This window comes from Mytilus galloprovincialis, chromosome 1 (assembly GCF_965363235.1).
Source record: "Mytilus galloprovincialis chromosome 1, xbMytGall1.hap1.1, whole genome shotgun sequence".
Lineage (NCBI taxonomy): Eukaryota > Metazoa > Mollusca > Bivalvia > Mytilida > Mytilidae > Mytilus > Mytilus galloprovincialis.
Genome location: NC_134838.1, coordinates 33,698,685 through 33,721,440, shown reverse-complemented (window position 1 = coordinate 33,721,440; position 22,756 = coordinate 33,698,685). Strand labels below are relative to the sequence as shown.

Genomic DNA, 22,756 nt, shown 5'->3' with positions numbered 1-22,756 from the left:
TAATCTTTCACAAAAATCTTTTCCTCTGAAACTACTACATGTACTAGGCCAAATTTAACCAAACTTTGCCAAAATCATAATTGGGGTATCTGGTTAAAAAAATGTGTCCCTTGACCCCGCCAGGCAACCAAGATGGCCACCATGGCTAAAAATAGAACATAGGGGTAAAATGTAGATTTTGGCTTATAACTCTGAAACCAAAGCATTTAGAGCATATCTGACTTGGGGAAAAAACCATATGAATCAAGTTAAAATCTTACTGCCCTGAAATTATAAGATGAATAGAACAACTGTTTGTTGGGTTGCTGCCCCTGAATTGGTAATTTTAAGAAAATTTTGCTGTTTTTTGGTTATTATCTCCAATTTTATTATATATAGATAGAGATAAACTGTAGACAGCAATAATGTTCAGCAAAGTAGGACCTACAAATAAGTCAACATGAGCTAAATGGTCAATTGACCCTGTAAGGAGTTATCGCCCTTTATAGCCAATTTTTAACAATTTTCATAAATTTGGTAAATTTTGGTAAATTTTTACAAAATGTTTTTCTCTGTAATTACTGGGCAAAGTGCATTATAGATAGATATATTTTTAACAGCAAGAGTGTTCAGTAAAGTAATATGGTGTCACAGGGTTGGGCCAATATTTACGAACACATTACCATCACCAAAACACAATTTTGTCATGAATCCATCTGTGTCTTTTGTTTAATATGAACATATATAGACCAAGGTGAGCGACACAGGCTCTTTAGAGCCTCTAGTTGTTGAATTAGTGTTATATATTCCTGTAGCTCTGATGGAGTGTAGGGCAAAACACAGTTTTCTAGATATATATAAGTTCACAATTCTGCATTACTTTCTTATTTAAGATTATATCCGACAATGATTAATTTTCGTGCAGTCCAAAATTAATTGTAATCTGGTGTCTAGCTGTCGTCATGTTGTAAAAACAATATTGTAGTTGCTATTATCAAAAAGTCATCTAGCTGTTTTAGAAAAGGATGACCTTTCCAGAGTTTTACACTTTAGAAGCAGATTTTCTATATCCGTCACATTCATCACATAGTTTACATGTAGGTGATTCATACTTAGTGAAGCTTACACATTTAGCATGTGTCATGTACATGTATGTTCCAGTAACCAGTTTAAGTTTTATTCCTATTGAATTTGTAATGATATCTATTATATTTCAGATCAATGATTGGATGGCAATTTCTTTGCAAAATTGCATCACCATGATCACAGTTAAGATGATTTAGTGAGGAATAGAATCTACACCATGACTTATACTTTGTATCCAGTATGAATCCATCTTTTTTTGCACTTATTTCTTCCATTTATATTTACTTGGTGGGTTATCATTGCAATATCAATGGTTTTCTAAAACTTGAAAGATGTCACTAAATCCATATTTGAAGAGAAGTTTTTTTGGTAATAACATACCAACTGCTACTTCTGTCTAATTTAATATGCAGTTGTCTATTTATGCATTGCAAGTTGTTTCTCAACCAATTTGTCATCTTGTCTGCATATATTGGTGAACAGGGTTAGACATTTTGTGTCAATTGATGCTTCAAATGGAAGTATACCCGATATGATGTAAATGGCTGGATCTGGGGTGTTTGAAGAAAGTGGTAGAACTTTCTTCAGTAGTGATTTTTTAAACTTCTCTAATGTTTGCCTGTTTGATGGACCTGGTTGTAGTATTTCTAAACCGGAAGTGAGAACTGGTTGAATGTATATTTTGTAGATGGATATTGTTGTTACTGGGTTGTTAGATTCATGAAAACCAGCTGAAAGTAGACATGGTAGAATACATTGTACATGCAGTGCAACACACTTTTTTTGTATTTTGTTTGACATGAAATGTTTCTGATTTCATTCTTGATGTCGGTCGAATTAATTTAAACCTTGCTACATTTGGCATCTCTTGGTTATATACAAGTTAAAAACAGAATTATGATTGGTAACTTTTCTAGTTTTGTTATCCACCTCATTGATTACACTTTTTTTGTGCTTGTAATGTGTAGGGATGTAAGTGACTGGCGATATTGCAGAGCCCCTGAGCATGATTAATTAAAATTTGTAAGTCATATGGGCTGTCACTCAAAACTGCAATATCATATGCACATGCTACAGCGTTAATGTTATTGTGACCAATCTTACATCCTTGAGTTGATAGACTTTTAATCAATACAATGTATTGTAATTGTGAAATATTTATGTGTAAAGATAAAGATCACAAAAAGTAAGATAAAGTAAAACATCAAGTGATTATCAATAATTTCATCCTAAAACATTGATGTTTTAACTTTCAACAGATATTGTCAACTGGTAGAACATTGATTTATTAAACAATTAAATTAACATTACAGAGTTGATAAATTGTATTGATTCATATTCACAGATGCATGTAGTATAGTATTACAGTGTATTAATTTTATTCATGTACAACATGTACAACACTAGACATATCTGTAAAAATAGATTTGGTTGCAGATTTTTTTTCATTGACTTCCACTAGCCATTTAGCATGTTTAGGTCAGATTCATTGTACATGAACAGTGTATGTCTTATAAATGTATCACTTTTGTTTTATGTCCAATTGACATTAAAATATTTTTTTTCACTATAGTGACCAACATTTATCATCCATTTCATAACCACCAAATTAAATTATCATTTAAAAGAAAAATAGATAAAACTTTACAAGTTTTCCAATTTCAAAGCCAATAACAGCTGTTATCATCCTTTATTTTGTCACAAACCATGAATTAATTACCGTAAACATATGCACATGTATTTCCTATCTTCCAGATGCATTTAAACCACTAGATTCCATGAAGACAGACACCATGTCTACAATGCAGTGGAAGAAACAGTGGATTGTTGCTATTGGTATTGTAGTAACTGTGTTCCTGATCTACTTGTTTGTTTCTGTAGGCTCGTCCAACAATAAATTCACAACAGAATGGCCACAGGAAACAGAAAAGGAACATAATCAACAGTATCGTTTCTGGCCCTCTTTCAAGGTTGATACTCAACATAATGAGGTAATGATAACATATCATACAAGCATCTACAACCATTTTTTCTGATTTCTTTCATATATAAAGAATGTCTAAACATTTATCATGTTTATATTTTTAAAATTTCCTGCTTTTTAGTTATTAATCAGAAACATCTCCTGCTTGAATATGTTTCTTTCATGTTAAAAATCCATTCAGATCATACTAAAAATGCATCTTAAAAAGTCTTTACTATTAAACTCTTTCTTTACTGGATTGAACTGGTTTATGCATTTCTATCATCTGTTGAAAAGTATTGCATCCCCTAACTTGCTGTACTGTTGGTTATTTTTTCAAATGTGCAAAACACAAATCCATGCTTAAAAGTAGAACAATGTACATGATGTAAATGTTGATCATTTACTTCAGGTACACATCTTCTGTTTCATCCGAAAGGTATAGAGATTTAGATGTAAAAATGTTAATTTCTTCATTATTACTCTCTATTTGATTTTATCAATAGTTTGGAATGCAATTTCAGAATAATAAATGATATATGGATTATATTCTATGAACCACATGAACCTGATGAAATATACCGGTATGTGTGTTTTTAAACAAGATAAAATTTCATTGTCTAATTAAATCAGAAATGGCTTAAATCCACATGTCTCAAGTCTGAAGATGATTTATCCCTTGATGGAATTATGGAAACTCAGAAAAAATGGAGTCAAAGTCAAGATTCTGAATGCAGGTATATCATTAACAAAATGTAAAATGTAATTCATATAAACAGAGTTCTCCTGAAAAGTGAATAGTATTCACTTTATCATGTTTATTTAACTTTCTGCTTTAATGAATAAGTATGACTGGACAGAAATGTAATTATCTATAAATATTTTAGATAACAGATATACTTCATTAGTCATGTTATTACAATTATGATGTAAAATGTATCATATCTATCTATTCTGTTTTAACTCTATAACGTGTAAACCATCTTGAAATGTATACAGTTAAAACAATTAAAACAATTTAAACGGAGGATAAAAACGCTTGCACAATTTTAAAATACAAATTCCAAAGTTTTAATTAAAAAAATTAAAAAAATATCCCAACATAATTATGATATAACTGTAGATACATTAACAGGAAACACAGGTCTAAGTTTAAAAATTTTTTGGAAAAAAACTTTGCTTTATTTTTAATTGTTGCATTGACAGTTATACCACATTTCTTTATTTTGATTTTGACAGCACAATGGCATGTGTTAATATAAACAATTGAAAAAAAGCCAGAATAAAACATTTCAACATGTTAAAACCCTTTATGATGCAACTACATATACATTGTCTTTTAACAGTTTTTGAGAAAAAATGATAATATAAATTAAAAATAACTTTGCTGATATGGTTGCTTCTAATATTTTCAGGAGAGTGTACACAATGTTTACATCTATATTTACCATAACATCACATCCTGCAAGAGTAGTTATTCCAGATACATTTGCTGTTAAAGTTAGAAAATGGTTGGGAAACAAAGAAGAATTGTTTCAGTCTGTAAAAAAACAAGTTAGTTGATATAGTGTACATCTAAATAAGAAACAATTGTTTTGTGTCATGTTATATGCTCATTTTTTTAATATTGGTAGGCATTACATTTCTCAATATATTTATACTGAGCATAAGCCTTGAACGAGTTAAAAAAACAAATTCTGATAGAAAATTATGATTTTTTTTGGGGGGGGGGGGGGCAATATATGACATCTTTTTTGATTTGATGAAACAAAGAGTTATATATTTGACATTACAAATTGTTCAAATACATATAAAATTACTTTTTTTTTTAAATTTAATTAAATTTTAATGTAGGTTACTCCCCATAATGAAATATGATATGAAATCTCCAAAATTGTTTACAATAGAACTGAAATTGCAAATTCAATTGTTACATTAATCACTAGTACCTTTTAGTTTTGTCTCCTCAACAACAGGGTGTAGGTGATATAGATGTACCAGGCATCCACTATTCAGTCTTTTTGTCTATGTCTGTGTCTGTCCTTTCTTGTAAATCCTCTCTAGTTCTTACCCGTTTTTATGAAATTTATATTATAGTTATTTATCACCAATGTCTTCAAATATTTCAAAAAATTAATTTCAAACAACACTTTTAGAAATGAAACGTTTTATTGAAGAAACAGAATATTCACAGAAAAAGTACATCAATGTTTTCCGTAAAATTTAAACATGTTAAAATAAAAAGCGTTTTTTAAATTATTTAGGACAGGGTTTTCACTGATAAAGATTCAAAAAATTATAATTATTTTTTTAACTTTAATGAATATAATAGAAACGTATTTCTTAATCTTTGTGTTGTGAACTGTGAACAACTAACTGTTGGCTTTCATTTTCATATTACACATGAAGATATCATTGTGAAATATACACTATCATTTATTATCTTTTCTCAGACAGTAATGTTTATTTACAATGAGTATACTAGAGAACAGAACGTATATAATCCACTGAGAGAGAAGAGACCTATGGGTGTTCCGCCTAGACCTGAAACAGAATAGTAAGTATATTGTACTCTTATAAAATATTCGCCATTACCTCAACCCAGTGTGATTGTTATTATTAAAATGATACAAAAGAAGTTCTTCAGATTTTAGTAAAGACAACCTAATTTTCAAAACTTTATAATAAACTGGATAACACGAACCAAAACTTTACACTTATCATTGAATAACAGAACAACACTTTACACTTATTATTTGATAACAGAACAACACTTTACACTTATCATTGGATAACGGAATAACACTTTACACTTATAAATGGATAACAGAACAACACTTTACAATAAATTTTATTATTGAATAATAATAACAATACTTTACACTTATCATTGGATAACAGAACAACACTTGACACTTATCATTTGATAACAGAACAACACTTCACACTAAGTCTTATTATTGGATAACAAAACAACACTTAACACTAATCATTGAATAACAGAACCAATGCTTTACACTTATCATTACGGTAAATAATAGAACCAACACTTTACATTGCATCATTGAATAACAGAAACAACACTTTACACATATCATTTGATAACAGAACAACACTTTACACTCCAAAATCAAAACATGATGTGTATCATTTAGAAGACAGAATCAAAACTCTATATAGAACAAAACTTTACACATCACTGGATCAAAGTAATAATGGTATAATGTCAGTATTCACTTGTCTATTATATTGGATAATTCCCATGTTTTTGATTGATAGAAATAGTAATTTGTGTGGGTTTTTTTCAGTGTAGAAGAACTGGTACAGAAAACTCAGCCATCATGTGACTTCTGTAAATACAAATTGTAAGTCCAATACACTATGAATTTATTTCTTCAAATGTCTTGATTCAATTGAATTGAAACATATCAAAACTGGACCTGAACTTATACATTTTACATGATGAAGTTCATTCAATCAAGTTTTGGCTTATATAAACTATTCTGAGCTATTTATCAGGATTTTTCGTAAACATTAGTTAAATCATTTGAGTGGAAAATTACTTTTTATTCATATTAAGGTGAAGGTCAGAGCATACTTAAATAAAATTATATGTGGCTTTGGTTTTTTCGGATTATCATCTTATGAATTGTATGTTCTGAAAAAGTAGAAATTTAAATTTTACATTCTGATTACAAAAATAACCAAATATATAATGAGATGCAGTAGCATTTGCTGTTTGCTGTTAGGCAGTACAGGGAAACATGACACATACAGGTTAATACTTGAGTTTTTTGAAAGATGAATGTTGTAAATGTTATATTTTTCTCAGAAATACAGCAGAGGACACATTTGGCCGTGTAGAATCAGAACATTCCTTCACAGCAGCTAACACTTTTAAACTAGACTCCTGGCATACATTGATTTTGTTAAAGAAACATCATCCACTAAATTGGACCTATGTAGAATATAGAGATCTCATGAGCACAGCACAAAAATGGTTGGTATATAGTGTCATAGCATTATTAAGTTCTGACATTATAAATCAGAATGATTTCCTGTTGAAATGAAATTAGACTCAATATAATATTAAGATATATTAATGAAGGTGAGGAGTTTATAATACCAATTTTTTAATGAAAAAAGTTTAGCAATTTGTCATTTAAAGGTCAACAGACAGGGTTGAAACAGGTACATAATGATTTTAATTGATTACTGTTTGAGGACAAATCCACTTTGTTTTTTTTTAATCTCTGACAATAGTGTTGGAGATAACAATTCTTGGAGTCAACATTTAGGTTCATTCTGTGGTTCATGTTTTTTTTAGATATCAATTACTTTGTCAAACCTAAATAGACATAATGTTTTTCATAGGGATGTCCACAAGTACTGGAGTACTCGGGTACTAACTCGGAAGGCAGAGTTCTCGGGTACAATTTTAGTACTCTTGTACTCATTTGCCTGTTTTAAATCTTGAGATTTTTCTCCTCAAATTTTCCATCACTTTAGTTCCGTTGAAATACTTCTTCATAATACAATGTAAAATTCATTAACATACCTTTATTCTGAGACTTCTATTTGTTACTAGTATATAGTAGTCTGTTCCTTCGGAGTAGATGTTTTCATGTGTACTACTTGTAACAAAAAAAAAATAGAAACTCAAACAATCTTTCATCTGAAGTTGTTGACCAGATCATATTTCTAAACAAGAATAAAATCAAAGTACCCTGCAGTAAATCCTACCAATTAGAGACATTTTGAACTGGGTTTGTACATGGATCAACACTTTCATTGATTTATAACTCATCACAAGCTGTAAAGTTACCTTTGTTTGTTAGTAAAGACTCCTATGTAAACATTATTGGTATGAGATGTACGTTTAAATTAATTTAATTACTCTTTATTTGAAACTAAACTGTTGTTTACTTTATTTACAATTTAAAGAGAGGCCACAGATATGAGAGCAACATTCAAACCCATAAGTCGAAAGTAAACTGTACAGTATGGAGTTAAATTTTTTAGACTTAAACAGCTTCCTTGGAATACATGAAGTATAAACTTAAAGAAGCTTCTTCATGTTCAAGTAACTGCATCTGATGAAAAAAAAATTATTGTATTATTTTACTGATTTTACTGATAATGGGCTTAAGTTTTGGCAGTCAACCTTACACTATATCGCTGAGGCAGCAACCACGTATAATGATTTACTAATATCTTAATAATGTTTATGTTGTTGTTGATACAGTGTAAATAAAATTTTATTGCAGGTTAGATAAGGCATATCAACAAAATTCACGGTACAAATATCCCATGTTTGTATGGGATCTTCTGCCTCATGCAGGAGCTAGTCAAGTTCACCCACATGTACATGGATTTTTAGATGCAGACAGATATCAAGGTTAGTAACACTAGTAATGTCATATGATATTGGGTTGATTTACAAATTCAACATATTATACCCAACCACATTATTCATTCTTGCCAAAAGAATAAAAATAAACTAATATTTAATTTGTAGTACAACAGGACCAGTAATCTCATCATTAATCTGATTTGATGCACAGAATATATCGAATTTATGATACTAGATCTAGATGTTACAAAATTGACAGTACATCCATGTCTTGCCCCTATGTAATTTGAAAATATCAACTGATTATAATAACTTTGAATATAATGTAAAGTAATCAAGTCAACCTTGAATTTAATGTAAAGTAATCAAGTCAACTTTGAATTTAATGTAAAGTAATCAAGTCAACTTTGAATTTAATGTAAAATAATCAAGTCAACTTTGAATTTAATGTAAAGTAATCAAGTCAACTTTGAATTTAATGCAAAGTTATCAAGTCAAAAAATGATATGATTTTCAAAATACTATCAGTGTCACATACATTTTTGTACAAGTTTCAAGTAGAGCAGAAATTGCTCACTCTTCCAGAGCACCTTAGATAGGTTAGTTTTGTTCAGTCTTTAGTTTTCTATTGAATGTGTTGTTGACTTGAATGTCTTTTTTCTGTGGCATTTTTAGTTTCTCTCCTACTTTTGAGTTAAGGGTGTCTCAATGGTATCTTTTGACTCTCTTTTAAATCATGGAATTATTTCTCTTAAATAACTTACAACTTTTTTTTATATTTACCATTCAGGTGCTGTAGAGAATTGGAGAGTAGGAGCTGATGAGTATAATGAAGATTTTCCTACTCAGAATTATTTTTCTGATTTTGTATCGGTACATATGTCCTTAGGATTAGCTGTACAATATGGTGATGCAGTAGCTATAGCTAGTATTGTGAGTAATTACTAATATGATGCTGGAAAATAAAGCAGAAAATTCTCAGTGCTTAAAATACCTGATATTTGTCCTTAATTGAATAAACTAAGTTTTAAAAATGATACCATTGGTCAAACTGGTATGACTTCCCATCTTATCTTACAGCAAAACATGAACATTTTCTCCATGATTTTAAAGACCTAAATGTGACATTTAAATGAACAACAATTGCTTATGCTTTTGGGATAATGGCTAATTATACTTGATAAAGTCAAGAAAAGTTTCATTATAGAAATGTATTCTAGGAAAAGCCACACAATATATAGACCACCAAATAAGCATTCTAGGTGCTGGCTTTGTTTGTCTCATGTGAACATTGTTATGCATTTAAATGCATACCATAATCTTGTACATGTTCTAGTGGTCTTGTGGTAGCTTGTTCCTAATGCAAAAAGTTATTGGTTCAGTCCGTGGATTTGTTAAAAGCAAAGACTTAAAAAAATGAGTTTAGCTTCCTCTCTGACAAGCAAGTAACATCTAAAGGTTTTGCTCATAGTCAGAATAATCTTTCTTGATTGGATGATATTTTTTCCTGCACACTTGTCAGCTAGAACAATAAAATCCAGCTTAGCATCTCAGCTAGTACAAAGAAAGATATAGTCATATCAGGGCTTCCAAAACAGTCATATATTCCGGACATTTGATTAATGTCCGGTAAAAGTCCGGCTGGGCAAAGCATGAAACGGTCATATACATTTTAGTTTTCAAGGCTTTTTCGGTCATTTTAACATAAGTCACGATCTTTTTGACCCAACCTTTTGCCTTTAACATCTACACATTTCCGGTCATAAAAGTGACATGATGATTAATTACTATCAAAACAACCCCTACTTCAATACTTTCTAATTTTAATCAAGGCTAATTAGTTGTTGGACAGGTGATATCAGGTGACAGGTAAACATCGTACCGGACATCGTATAAATTGATCGGTCTATTCACAATTATTTTCTTACATTTCAGCAGTTTGTAGCTCATTGATTTAGTCCAAAAGATTAAAATTACAAGAAATTAGTTTATCTACATGATTTGATAAAAAAATTTAAAAGGTTTAAATGAAAAATCGTCAGAACTACGTCGAATGAACTAGAACACATGTGTGCATGTGCAAAGGTGGGAAATTTAATAATGCATCCTTTATTTCTTCAAAATGCTAAAATTATCATTGATACCTATATCTTAACGTTCATTTCAAGCATTTTGTTGAAGAAATAACGTGGAAAGAGCTTCTTCACTCAGTCATGCTTTGCAAACGTACACAGATTTTACGTATCCGTTTACGGTCCATGTTTAACAATTGTCAACTCAACATCTGGTTTTAGAAAAACGTGATTTTAAAAACGAAAATGAAGTTTTTTTACATGTCATTTTGCACAAATAAAAAGTCTATGGCAGATATGAGCACGCTGATGTGCACACTTTGAATGATGCACTACCAATTTAAAAGTTTACATCCAAACATTCAATACAAAGTAAAGTTTAAAATCGTTTTTTAATCTAATGTCATTATCATTGGAATGGCCATCTGATTACCATAATTGCCTTTTGTGACTTAGTCTTAAGGGATTAACATCGGGATCAGATATAAAATGTCCGGCTGGCTCAAATGTTTTTTGGAAGCCCTGAGTCATATCTCATAAAAATTGTCCTGAATGTATATAAATCGGCTTTTTGTGGAAACTTATTGTAGAATTTTATGCAATTATTATAAATCAATAAAATAATAAATCACCTTTCATTTCAGTTACCAAAAAAAGACAATGAAGTTATAGTATTAGGTCAAAGACCATCAGAAGATTTTTTCAAATTACAATATTTTGTTTACAGAGGTAAGTTTACAAGTGATATGAAAAGAAAATCTTTTTAAATTGTTTTGATAAATACTTAAAATGTTTGATAAACATGATTAATAAAAGTATGAAAAGGATGAGTTGTAAGTAAACTTTGTGGAAAGTATACACTCATAATACTCTTTGCGAATTGTAGTTGCCAAAAATGCCTTTTAACAGACAACTGCCAAAAAGTTAAGAAATTAAACATTTTACACAGAAATTTAGAAAAATTTCATTAATAGATAATTATATTTATATTAGACTGTTAGATCATGATTATACTGTTTTAAAAATTATTGATAATTAACATGTACATCAAAGTCATCAGTTCTTTAAGTCGAAAACTTCACCATTTATCTAAATTAGCAGTTAGTTCCCTTTATATATTACAAAGCTGACCCTTCTCAACATTCTAAATAGTTACCACTAACTAGCGTGAAATATTTGGGCCCACAAATGTAGAAAGATGGTGTCTCTTAATTAAACCAAGATCAATATGACGAAGGCCAAGTAGTGATATAAACCTGTTGATTCAATTGCAGAAGACTCACGTTATTTTATTGTATTCAAGGCACAAACTTACTTTTAGATAACAGAAATTTGAGATACCAGGAGTGAACTAATGTTTATCAACTTTTGCGTAAGAATAATAGAGTTTGATATAACAAGACTTAACTATACATGTATATTGTTTTTACTTTCAGCTTTCATAGAAGATATGAAAAAGCTGTGTTTTAGTTCAGGTTTTGCTTTGCCTAGTCTGGTGAGTGATATGTTATAACCTCCCTCTTAATTTGGGTAAAGACTACATGAAATGCAATCAAACCCCTATGGAACTGACTGGATATCTAAATCTTGTTTATCACTGACACTTCCTTTTTGATCCCCATTATATAGTGCATTGATCATGTTGATCAAAGCAATCTATGCATCCTATACAAGAACATTCCCACAATTTATCAATGTAATATAAGCTCAGATATTCAAGTCACAAAATGATGTTACACTTATTAAGAAAATAACAAAACTTTTGCAAGGTGCTAGAATCTATTATCTGTTCTAAAAATATGAATAGATGTCATTGTTAAAGTCATCTTGAACAATAGGAGTTATCTTCCTTTGTCCAGAATTTTAGCTGAAACAACTGCACCCAAAATCTTATACAATGCAATATTTAATTTTACTTCCCACTGATACATTAAAGCATTCTTACACTTCAGTGCCTACAATCCCTTTTGCTGTATCCTTAGTATCCTTTTCTTGTAGTTTTTGCTGTGCATGTACTAATTTTATGTCATGGACAGTTACCCAAAATATTGTCCTTTCTACCAGTTATAACTACTGTTGATGGTAGTAAATGTACCGTATTCTGTTTATCAGTGATTATTTTTTTATAATTCTTATTTATTTTATTTTTTTCAGGATGAGGCAGCTGGGGAAGGTAAAATTCCAGCATATGTTAGAGCCATAACCAGAGGTGCAGTAGAGGAAATTAGATCTGATATAAGTTCACTAGAATTATTTACTGTAAGTTTGAAATTAAAACATCTGCTCTTATAACTTTAAATTTGTATTAAGATTTATTTTTTTGGTGACTGATAAATGTTCTAATGAGAATTTAGAACTTTTGGAATCACTTTTTCTCTGAAATTCAAATAGGAAGCACATTGCTCTATTGCACATTTTGTTTGCTATTGGAAGATTTGAATTCACAAATGCTCACAGTTATTTCTTTTATTAGTATTTTCTTGCTTTACATTAATAAAAACATGAAGCTGAACAAAAAACAGATTTGAAAGAAAGTATTTGAATTTTACAATTTTGAAACAAATATGTGCATACTTGTATATTTATAAAGAAATTTGGATATAGAAAGGAAAAGATGGAGCTTATGATGAGCATAATATTTGTCATGTCATGAAATAAAAAAAAGAACATTCTGCCCACAAATGAGATATTTATTTCATGAACTAAGTACGAGTTATTTAATATTTTTATTTCAGTCACAAAATGCCAACACAGATCCATATAAAGTCATCAAGTTCATTAGAGAATCCATAAAGAAAAGATCCTGATAGCGAAAGTACATTGGAAGTCTGTGATTTATCAAGTTCATTTGTATGTGAGGTTATATTTTGTGAAAGTGGGTATTTATATTATGTATGAGTGCAGATCTTTTTTATAATAAATATTAAATTATTTCAATGTTGTAGTGCAATTTCCAAAACATGTTTGAATTTTAAACTACTTGTAGACTTTTGTCCTTGGTATTGTACAGTGTTGTTTCTGGTCCATAAAGGTCCAATTGGTATTTCAACATTGTGGTATTTTTTTTCATTATTTTCAAATAATTTACCATTACTTTCAGATAAGAAATTAGAATTATGTTGTAATATTATAACATGTTACATTAAGTGTATATTTACCAAATTGTTCTAAATAATTCCAAAACAAAAATGGTGTTTCAATTACAGAAATGATATTTTCATGAGTTAAAGAAATAACTAGAGTTTTCATAGAGAAAAGCAAAATAGTCCCCGCAAATTTATTATCTTTAAAATAAAATGGAGAAATATCGTAATACACGAGTTACAGTGGTGAAGTCTGTTTCTCTTATGATTTTTATCCTTCCATTTCAAAGATTTGAGGAAAGTTGTGTACTTATGATGTGACGTCATCAGGCATGGTTGCCTTTTTTCATGACGTCACAATAAGAAAATTTAGAAGTAAACAAGAAAATTTAACGTCACAATTAAATTTCAACCAATCATTTGTCAAGAACAGATTTTTCACTAATGAGGAGAAATGTTTTTCTCCCACCAGTCAGGAAATGTGAAAATAGCACAAAAATTAGAGAAAGATATATTTCAACCATCTATAAAAATTTAATTCTCAAATTAGAGAATATATCAATTGGGAGATAAATTGGGGGATATTTGATGGTCGCAAATACCTGTTTACTGTCTCCGCTAACACGTCGCTAGTAAACTTAATTTGCGACCATCAAATCCCCAATTGATGCCGTCAGAGCTTAAAATACAATACAGTTATCTCAATTCTCATGAAACTGACAGAAAACAATGTTAAAACATGTATTTAAAATCTGTCATATGCCGTCTGCGCTTGCGCTTACGTCCCATAGCATCAATTCTCAATTGATGCCAAGTAAATAAGTGACGTTATCCAATCAAAATGAATGTTACAAACTTTGTTGTATTAGAATGTTACTTGTACTTGGTAATACCTTTTATTGCCATGGGGAAACTTTTTTATATTTCTAGGGAAGAAATGAGGCTGTATTGTTGTTGTACATTGTATTAAATGTAGTCAATTCTTACAAGGGTAGTTGAATGGTATACAATTATGTAAATAGATATTCATTTTATTTATGATTGAGTTATGCATATCTGATTTTGTATGGTTCACATTGAACTACTTTTTTGCTCAGTATCATTCATAAATAATGTCCCATCATCATGTCAGGTTTTAATATTAGATATATTATGACAACATATAGGTATATATTTTTAATGTCTCCATAGTCATGGAGGTGTTTTACAATTTCTCTAAAATGGTTCTGCTTTATTGTTATAGATTGGATGTATAATCTAACCATTTTTAATGGCAATTTAAGTTGATATACATTTTTTTGTGTGCATCAGATCATGTCTAAGTAATCCATCTCATTTTCAAATGTTGTTGGTTTCGTTGAACAAAATATGATGGGTACACAGGTGAGTATGCAGTTTTTGAATAGGTACAATGAACAAAATATTATTTGTTTCTGTAGAAAATACCAATTGTTACCATAAAATTGAATTATTTGAATTTCTTGAAATAATAAGATTTTCTGCATCAATATCAGATTTGCTATTTTCAGAAAAATGTGGACCAATCTCTGGTAGTCATAAGTTATTTTAGATGGTTGACCTCTCCCTCATGGGTGATTGCTTGTCACATGTTTAACTTTATAGTCCCTTTTTATTTTTCTTAGGATATTCATTACCAATTTATCCTAGCAGATTCTATTGTTTTACATTTTTTAAAAGCTTGCATGTCAATTAAACTTAGATGAAATATTTTGAATTGTTACATCTAATATAGTTAACATTTTGTTAAACAATAATACTAGAGACTTATTTGTTTTCCTAATTATATTCAAGTTCCTAAAGATAAAAAAGGCAATTTTAGTTAAGTTTATGAGTTAAATAAATGGGACATTCATTAACAGGTGCCCCTATTACATTGCGTAACTTTACATCGAGGTTTTCGCATTATGACGTTTACCATCAAAAAGAGGACACTGACCTATTTCAATTTATCATTTATTAATTATTTATCGTGTTATCAATTGAAAAAAGAAGGTCATTTAAAAAATGTTGTTATTGTGAATTTTGTTAAATGAAATATAAAATCATGATTGATTGACCTCTGCAACACCATACTATATTTAGTTGTTATTTGTTTTTTGATTTGTTATTGTCTCCAAAAGATACTTACAGAAAACCTTTATAGTTAGTTGTCTAAGTTTAATTCATGCATTTTAACTATACAGATTGTTTGAATTTTAAGCTTAGAAAAAGCTTGCCTTAAAATGTTGATTTTCAAATTGCTACCAGTATGTATTTTTATAATTAATGCATGGCAGCCAAAGATGACATCATATTTATCATGTATTATTTTTTCCTTATTCTACAATTCCTGATCTTATGCAATCAAAATTTATTGAGATTTGTTTAAAAATTTATTAAATGATTATTTATATTCTTATTTTGTATTTAGCAAGTAAGTAATTAATTTTTTTGTTTGTAAATTGGTCTTGAACCAATCAGAGGCTCTAACATCTATCTGCCATTATCTAGAACCTAAGTCACTACCTTCAACTTGAAAGATCTTTCATGAGGAAGTTTATCCTCCAATTCATGAAATATATTGAAAAGTACCACCTACATATGAAAAGGTACCTGTCAACATAAAAAAATGAAACAGCAGGTTGAGCTTTTCTGGATTTGCCCTTCTTCAGGAACACTCAAAACCGACAACAGAAGAAGACAATAAAAAATGACCTAACATAATGCCGATTCCTTCCAGGGCCAACTTTGCCTGAGGAAAATATTGAAGCCCTGTAAAACATCAAATACACATTGACACATGATTGAGACCAAAATATTTGAAAATCCAAAACTTTTGAAGATGAAGATCTTATTAACAAAAAGAACAATTTATAGTCATAGCCAGGCATCAGAAGTTATGTTTCTTTACTAAAATTTATTTCCAAATTTTGATAACACAATATCCATATTGTCCTGCCAGTTCTAAAGTAATGGCTACAGAGCTGTTGATTCAGATAAAGAATAACAGTCCACCAGCAGAAGTATTGACTCAGTGTAGTAATAATATACATAAATGATCACATTTTATCTGCACTAGATGGACATTTTAACAATAGGACAGAGACCAACTTGCTTGGAAGGCTTCCCAATGGAAATCTGTGAAGAGAATATGTGTTATTGGCTGTCAAATGGGTAATCATACAAAATTCCACACAAAACATGTGGATTCATTTCTTCCTTAATCAAACTACCTTAAGGCTTTTTGCCAATTGAAGCCTCAAATATGACTTTTGCAAACATGCAATCTGGCAAATTCTGTACTGACCACAGGTTGTAAAAAAGTATTAACAAAAATAAGGAATTGTAATGTGAAATAAAAAAGGGGTGTCTATGACAACTTTCAAAATCAAATCTTATACTACATGAATCATGGAAATCAATGGAAAAACAGCTCTGTAATATGCCTTACAAGCCATTTTGCAAAGAAAATTGTGGTTTCAGTTTGGTTTATAGCTAGATAAACCTCCCACTTATATGACAGTTGTTTATAGTTCGGTTATATTTATAAAATAAGGTGTGCAGCCAAAACTGACATAGTTGGTTAATGTGAAAATAATTAGGGTCTAACAGCCAAGGTATGTTAACATACGTTTACTTTTCTACATTGGCTAGAGGTATAGGGGGAGGGTTGAGATCTCACAAACATGTTTAACCCCGCCGCATTTTTGCGCCTGTCCCAAGTCGGGAGCCTCTGTCCTTTGTTAGTCTTGTATTGTTTTGTATTATTTTAATTTTAGTTTCTTGTGTACAATTTGGAAATTAGTATGGCGTTCATTATCACTGAACTAGTATATATTTGTTTAGGGGCCAGCTGAAAGACGCCTCCGGGTGCGGGAATTTCTCGCTCCATTGAAGACCTGTTGGTGACCTTCTGCTGTTGTTTTTTTTCTATGGTCGGGTTGTTGTCTCTTTGACACATTCCCCATTTCCATTCTCAATTTTATCACAATTGACTTAAAAATTCAAACAAGTATACAAAACATTTTGACAACAAAGGAAAGCAATGGCAAATAAAGGGATTGTGTCTGTTTTTTATGTTGCATGTTTCCGTGTGTTTTACTGCTGTGTTTTTAACAACAGATATCCAGATCTGATTAAGAAAAAATAAACATCTACAAAAGAAATATTCTGAAAGAAAACTCTTTAATAAGATGCTTTTTATCAGGCAAGTGGTAACTGTATCTGTATACATATTTGCATATGCGGTGATACTGAGCTGCCAATCTTTCAATTGTTTCACTTAGTAGCATTAACTCTTTAGTATGATTTAACTGTCCTGTTATTGTTCTATCATGAATTGGTTCAGTTTCGCCGAACAAGTCCATATTCAATTTAATAGACCTTTATTTGCGTCACTCTATAAATGCTTGTGATCAACAATACCGGCTCCTTGTAATCAGTGATGAAAATGTGTTTCTGAAGTTTGCATATATCAGCACTTAACTACTTGAAGTCAGTTGTACAGTTGCTGTTACATATAATCTGTAAGTAGTAGCACATCTGACCTTCAAAATGTTTTCTTTTTGTTTACCCAAAGGAATACCTAGAATTGATCACTCAAACTCGGCTACATTTAAAGCCTTTGACCATCTACATTGTATGTTAAAAGTCTGCTACTATTTCATGAGACGAAAAACGACAAAAAGACAAACAACAGTGCATAAAAAATAACATAGAAAACTAAAAATTAGGCAATACGAGCCCCACCTAATACCGGTTGTTCCAGAAAGGTCAACCATGTCGCTATTAAGGTATTTTGAATGACAGAAAATGGTATCTTTTTCACAATAACGCGATTGTCCCCTATCCAAAGGTCCTCTGCCCTGGGTCCGCTGGAGGCCTTCAAACCACTCTCCTAGTTTCGGACGTACACTTGTGCAAGGTCTTGCTACGCCACTAATCGCTAGAGAAATCAAATTGGATTAAAGTATGTATATAATAATTATTTATGTAAATAAGACCTGCATGCGGCTACCTTTTCACCATTTTAAAAGTTTTCGAAATCCCTGGGACTATTATACTAACTGTGAGTATAATAATCCCAGGAAATGCTAAGGATTTTCTCATCTCAGACATAGATTAGGGGACGACCATTTGATATTAGGGGAGGGGACAGGAGGATTTTGAAAATAAATAACTCGGCCTTGATAATAAAAATAATAAATGGTTTATTCTGTGGTAGTTTGAAAATAAATTACCTGACTTGCAATGTATTGAAAGTAAATAACTCAGCAGGTCTAATGGAAAGTATGAGATGGCACCAGATTCTTCATAAATTCATCTTTTTTCCAAAAAAAAAAATCGGGAAACACTTCCCAAATCTTTTAATAATAAAAGTATAAATATTGTTTAAATATACTTGAAATGTCTGAAAATTGGTTTCATTTAACTTTATATAGTATATTGTCTCAGGAACACTTACCTCACTTTTATTACAGGGCCGTAACTACCGTTAAGGCAAATGCCTCATGTAGGAAATTTCAAAACCAAACGCGTGTCTCCATATCAAATTGTGTTCGCCGTGAATGCCTTGCAAAACAAGCAAGTTCTGTTCTTCCTCAGACGTAGCCCTTAATTGATATTTCGGGATCAAAGTTTCTTATTTATTTGTCTCTCGTTTATTGATTGCCCTTCTGTATTCTGTTAGTGTTGCATTTACTTTGTAATTAGTAATTTTGTTATTAACTTGATCTAGAGTTTAAAAAAAAAAACAGCAGCCACAGACTCAACTATATGAAATACATTTTTGCTTTATCATGTATATTGGTCTTTTAATTTTGTCCCTATAAACCTAAGTCTTACACTGAATCTATACATTTTGCTTTCAGACCAAAATATTGTCAAAAATGATTAAAACAGAACTTGTATTTTTAGATTAAGAAAGGATCTGTGGAACACCTAGAAAGCATGAGTTTGCATCATTTGTTCTATAGCTTATTGGGCCTTCAGCGGTTCCAAAACCCTTCAAAAAAAATTTGACTCGCTCCGCTCGGCGAACCATGTTTGACATTACTTTTAAAAGAGCCTAGCTATAACCCAACTTTAATACTATGTAGTTGTATACAATACATGTATATGCAGTAGGGAATATCGAAGATTCATATCTCCAGAGGATGATGATTAATTCTGATTAAATGGTACATAATGACTTGACTATACATGTATTATTTATAAATTTACAAATATTTAAAACTTGTATGTTTTGGAATATTATAAATATAGTTGTGAAAATAAATAATCTGCCCCTTGCTTTAATGAAAATGAAAAATCTTGCTTCAATAATGCAACAAATAGATAATGTGTCCTCTTAGTTTACAAAAATAAATAACCTATCCAAAACAAACCCTCCTGCCTCCCCCCCCCCCCCAGAATATCAAATGGTCGTCCCCTTACCTAAGCCGTATTTGGCACAACTTTTTGGAATTTAGGGTCCTCAATGCTCTTCCAACTTTATAAAATTGAGAATGGAAATAGGGAATGTGTCAAAGAGACAACAACCCGACCATAGAGAAGACAATAGCAGAAGGTCACCAACAGGTCTTCAATGCAGCGAGAAATTCCCGCACCCGGAGGCGTCCTTCAGCTGGCTCCTAAACAAATATATATACTAGTTCAGTGATAATGAACGCCATACTAAACTCCAAATTGTACACAAGAAACTAAAATTAAAAATAATACAAGACTAAAAAAGGCCAGAGGCTCCTGACTTGGGACAGGCGCAAAAATGCAGCGTGGTTAAACATGTTTATGAGATCTCAACCCTCTCCCTATTCCTCTAGCCAATGCAGAAAAGTAAACGCATAACAATACGCACATTAAAATTCAGTTCAAGAGAAGTCCGAGTCTGATGTCAGAAGATGTAACCAAAGAAAATTAACAAAATGGCAATAATACATAAATAACATCAGACTACTAGCAGTTAACTGACATGCCAGCTCTAGATTTCAATTAAACTGATTGAAAGATTATGTCTTCATCATATGAATATCAGGTATAATTCTTCCCGTGAGGGGTTTAGTATCATACCATCATGACATATATCATGAGAAGAACATAACCCGTGTCATGCCAACAACTGGTGTTTAAATAAATGTGTTTATATTTCCGATGCAAAGACCCTATAAGTGAATCAATATTAACGCCAGAATATGCAATCTTTAATGACCTGGCAACAGTATCGTAACTATATCCCTTCTTAGGGAGCTACCATTTGATTTTTATGGGGGGGGGGGGGGGGGCTAGGATGAAAAATTTTGTCCTGCATTTTTTTTTAGCTGTAATCTCTGTCCTGCCTTTTTATTTTTCACTCTGTTCGGTCCTGCCTTCTTTTTTTTAGTTTATCCTGATTTTTTTTTTAACCTAAAGTGTCGTCCTGACTTTTTTTTTTGCAAGTGTCTCATCCTGCCTTTTTTTTTACTCAAAACTCCTATCCTGCCTATTTTTTTCAAATTTCCTCCTAGCCCCCCCCCCCCCCCCCCCCCCCCCATAAAAATCAAATGGTAGCTCCCTTAAGGTGGTACCTAACACTTTAACTAAAATTAATTTGGCTCTTAAAATTTTGACAAAGTATTTACTTTGACCCTTTTACAAAAATATAAAAATTTCAAAAAATTTGAACCAACCGTTTAATCAGAAAAAATACACTCAGTCTGGTAATATAGCAGTTTGACAAACACATATTTTGATCATTGAGAAGCTCAATATTCCCTTATGAACATAACGTCATTAAAACGTTCTGCTGATTTTACAGAGTTATCTCCCTGTAGTGTTAGGTACCACCTTAATAAGGCTATTTAAAGGTTTTGTTAGCTTCCGAGGTGACTACTGACATTTTTGAGCTTTATAAAGAATATTTCCATAAAATATCGGATGTGAAATACCTGAACGTATAAGAAGTCTGCATGTTGAGCTATATTTACGAATGATGTCCTTATACCGATGATAAAATTTAGTAAATGTTTAACTAGTTTGTGATATCGAAAACCCTGGTGTAATAATTTTTCAGTAATACATAATTTTTTCTCGTTAAAATCTAAAACATTGTTACATACACGAGCGAATCGTACAAGTTGAGATACATAAACACCGTAAGATGGTGACAAGGGAACGTCACCACCTAAAATGGATAATTAACGATATGAAATGAGAAATCATCTCTTTTATTAACGAGTTTTTGACACTCCAAAAGTACATGTAATTAATTCCACTATTTTCGAAGGTCTTATTTGAACAATTTATTATCAGGTTTATTATTGTACCAAGTGTACTGGTAAGAAGAATAGATAATTCAGTAGTGGAACAATGGCTTGAAGGCGAAATAAATCTATATTTGTAAGGTGTTTTGTGTAGCGTCGGAAGCCAATACATAATTGGGACTTTCATTGTTTTTGGTTCTGCTTGTAAAGCGGTAGCTAAAAGTTTATGTTTGTTACATATGTCGTTTGGAGTCGGTTGGAATGTTGGTGAATTGCTGATTTCTTTTTGTAGAACCTCAATGTAAAATTTACGTCAAACAATTATAATATTATTACCAACATATACTTGTTTGGCTTTTAAACTACATGTATTTTGATATGAGCATCACTGATGAAGAAGAAACGCTCGTCTGGCGTATCAAAATTATAAGCCTGGTATACCTTTGATAACTATTGTAACTAATTCAAATGAAAATTCGATGTTTAATTGCACTTTCATATAAAAGAAATTGTTTCCTTTAAAACTGAACATATTGGTTATTGATTTGGGGATGTACGGCGTGCATTGACTCATGAACCGTTCAACCAAAGTTTTTTTCAAAATTAAATATGTTGTTTCTGAAGACAAAATGGAGGTCAAGTTCAATAATGGTGATTTTCACTTTTCCAAATCAGGAGTTATGGTTCTAGAAAGATTGAAAAATGGCGTTTCCATTTATGTTGTTGCATTTACTCATGAACTGTTCAATCAATGCTTATTAAATTTTGATATATATGTTGTTACTAATGAAAACATGGAGGTCAAGTTTGATATTCATGATTTTCAATTTTACCGATCAGTTGTTATGGTTCTGAGTTACGTTTCTTGAAAAATTGAACAATTGTGTACCACAACTCGGAAACGTAAAATCTAAAATTTATGAATAAAACAAAAGGGAGCTCACGCCAATAGATATAAACAATTCACCAAAGTTGTATGCAAA

At 31.0% G+C, this 22,756-nt stretch overlaps 1 protein-coding gene across 1 annotated transcript; it reads left to right on the top strand.

Annotated features, from left to right (window-relative positions):
- The first annotated feature begins 1,284 nt into the window (after window positions 1-1,284).
- On the top strand, window positions 1,285-15,949 carry LOC143072132 (uncharacterized). Its single transcript, XM_076246946.1, has 13 exons — window positions 1,285-1,303; window positions 2,821-3,056; window positions 3,662-3,765; window positions 4,444-4,582; window positions 5,482-5,585; window positions 6,337-6,393; window positions 6,861-7,028; window positions 8,296-8,426; window positions 9,172-9,314; window positions 11,098-11,182; window positions 11,890-11,948; window positions 12,608-12,712; window positions 13,189-15,949. The coding sequence occupies exons 2-13, from the start codon at window positions 2,844-2,846 to the stop codon at window positions 13,258-13,260; spliced, it is 1,380 nt and encodes a 459-aa protein (XP_076103061.1). The 5' UTR covers window positions 1,285-1,303; window positions 2,821-2,843; the 3' UTR covers window positions 13,261-15,949.
- The last annotated feature ends 6,807 nt before the right edge of the window (window positions 15,950-22,756 follow it).

Coding starts and splice junctions, on each gene's coding strand:
- LOC143072132 (XM_076246946.1), top strand. CDS start 2,844: ATGAAGACAGACACCATGTCTACAATGCAGTGGAAGAAACAGTGGATT. Junction 3,766..4,443: donor AGTCAAGATTCTGAATGCAG/GTATATCATTAA, acceptor TAATATTTTCAG/GAGAGTGTACACAATGTTTA. Junction 11,183..11,889: donor ACAATATTTTGTTTACAGAG/GTAAGTTTACAA, acceptor TTTTACTTTCAG/CTTTCATAGAAGATATGAAA.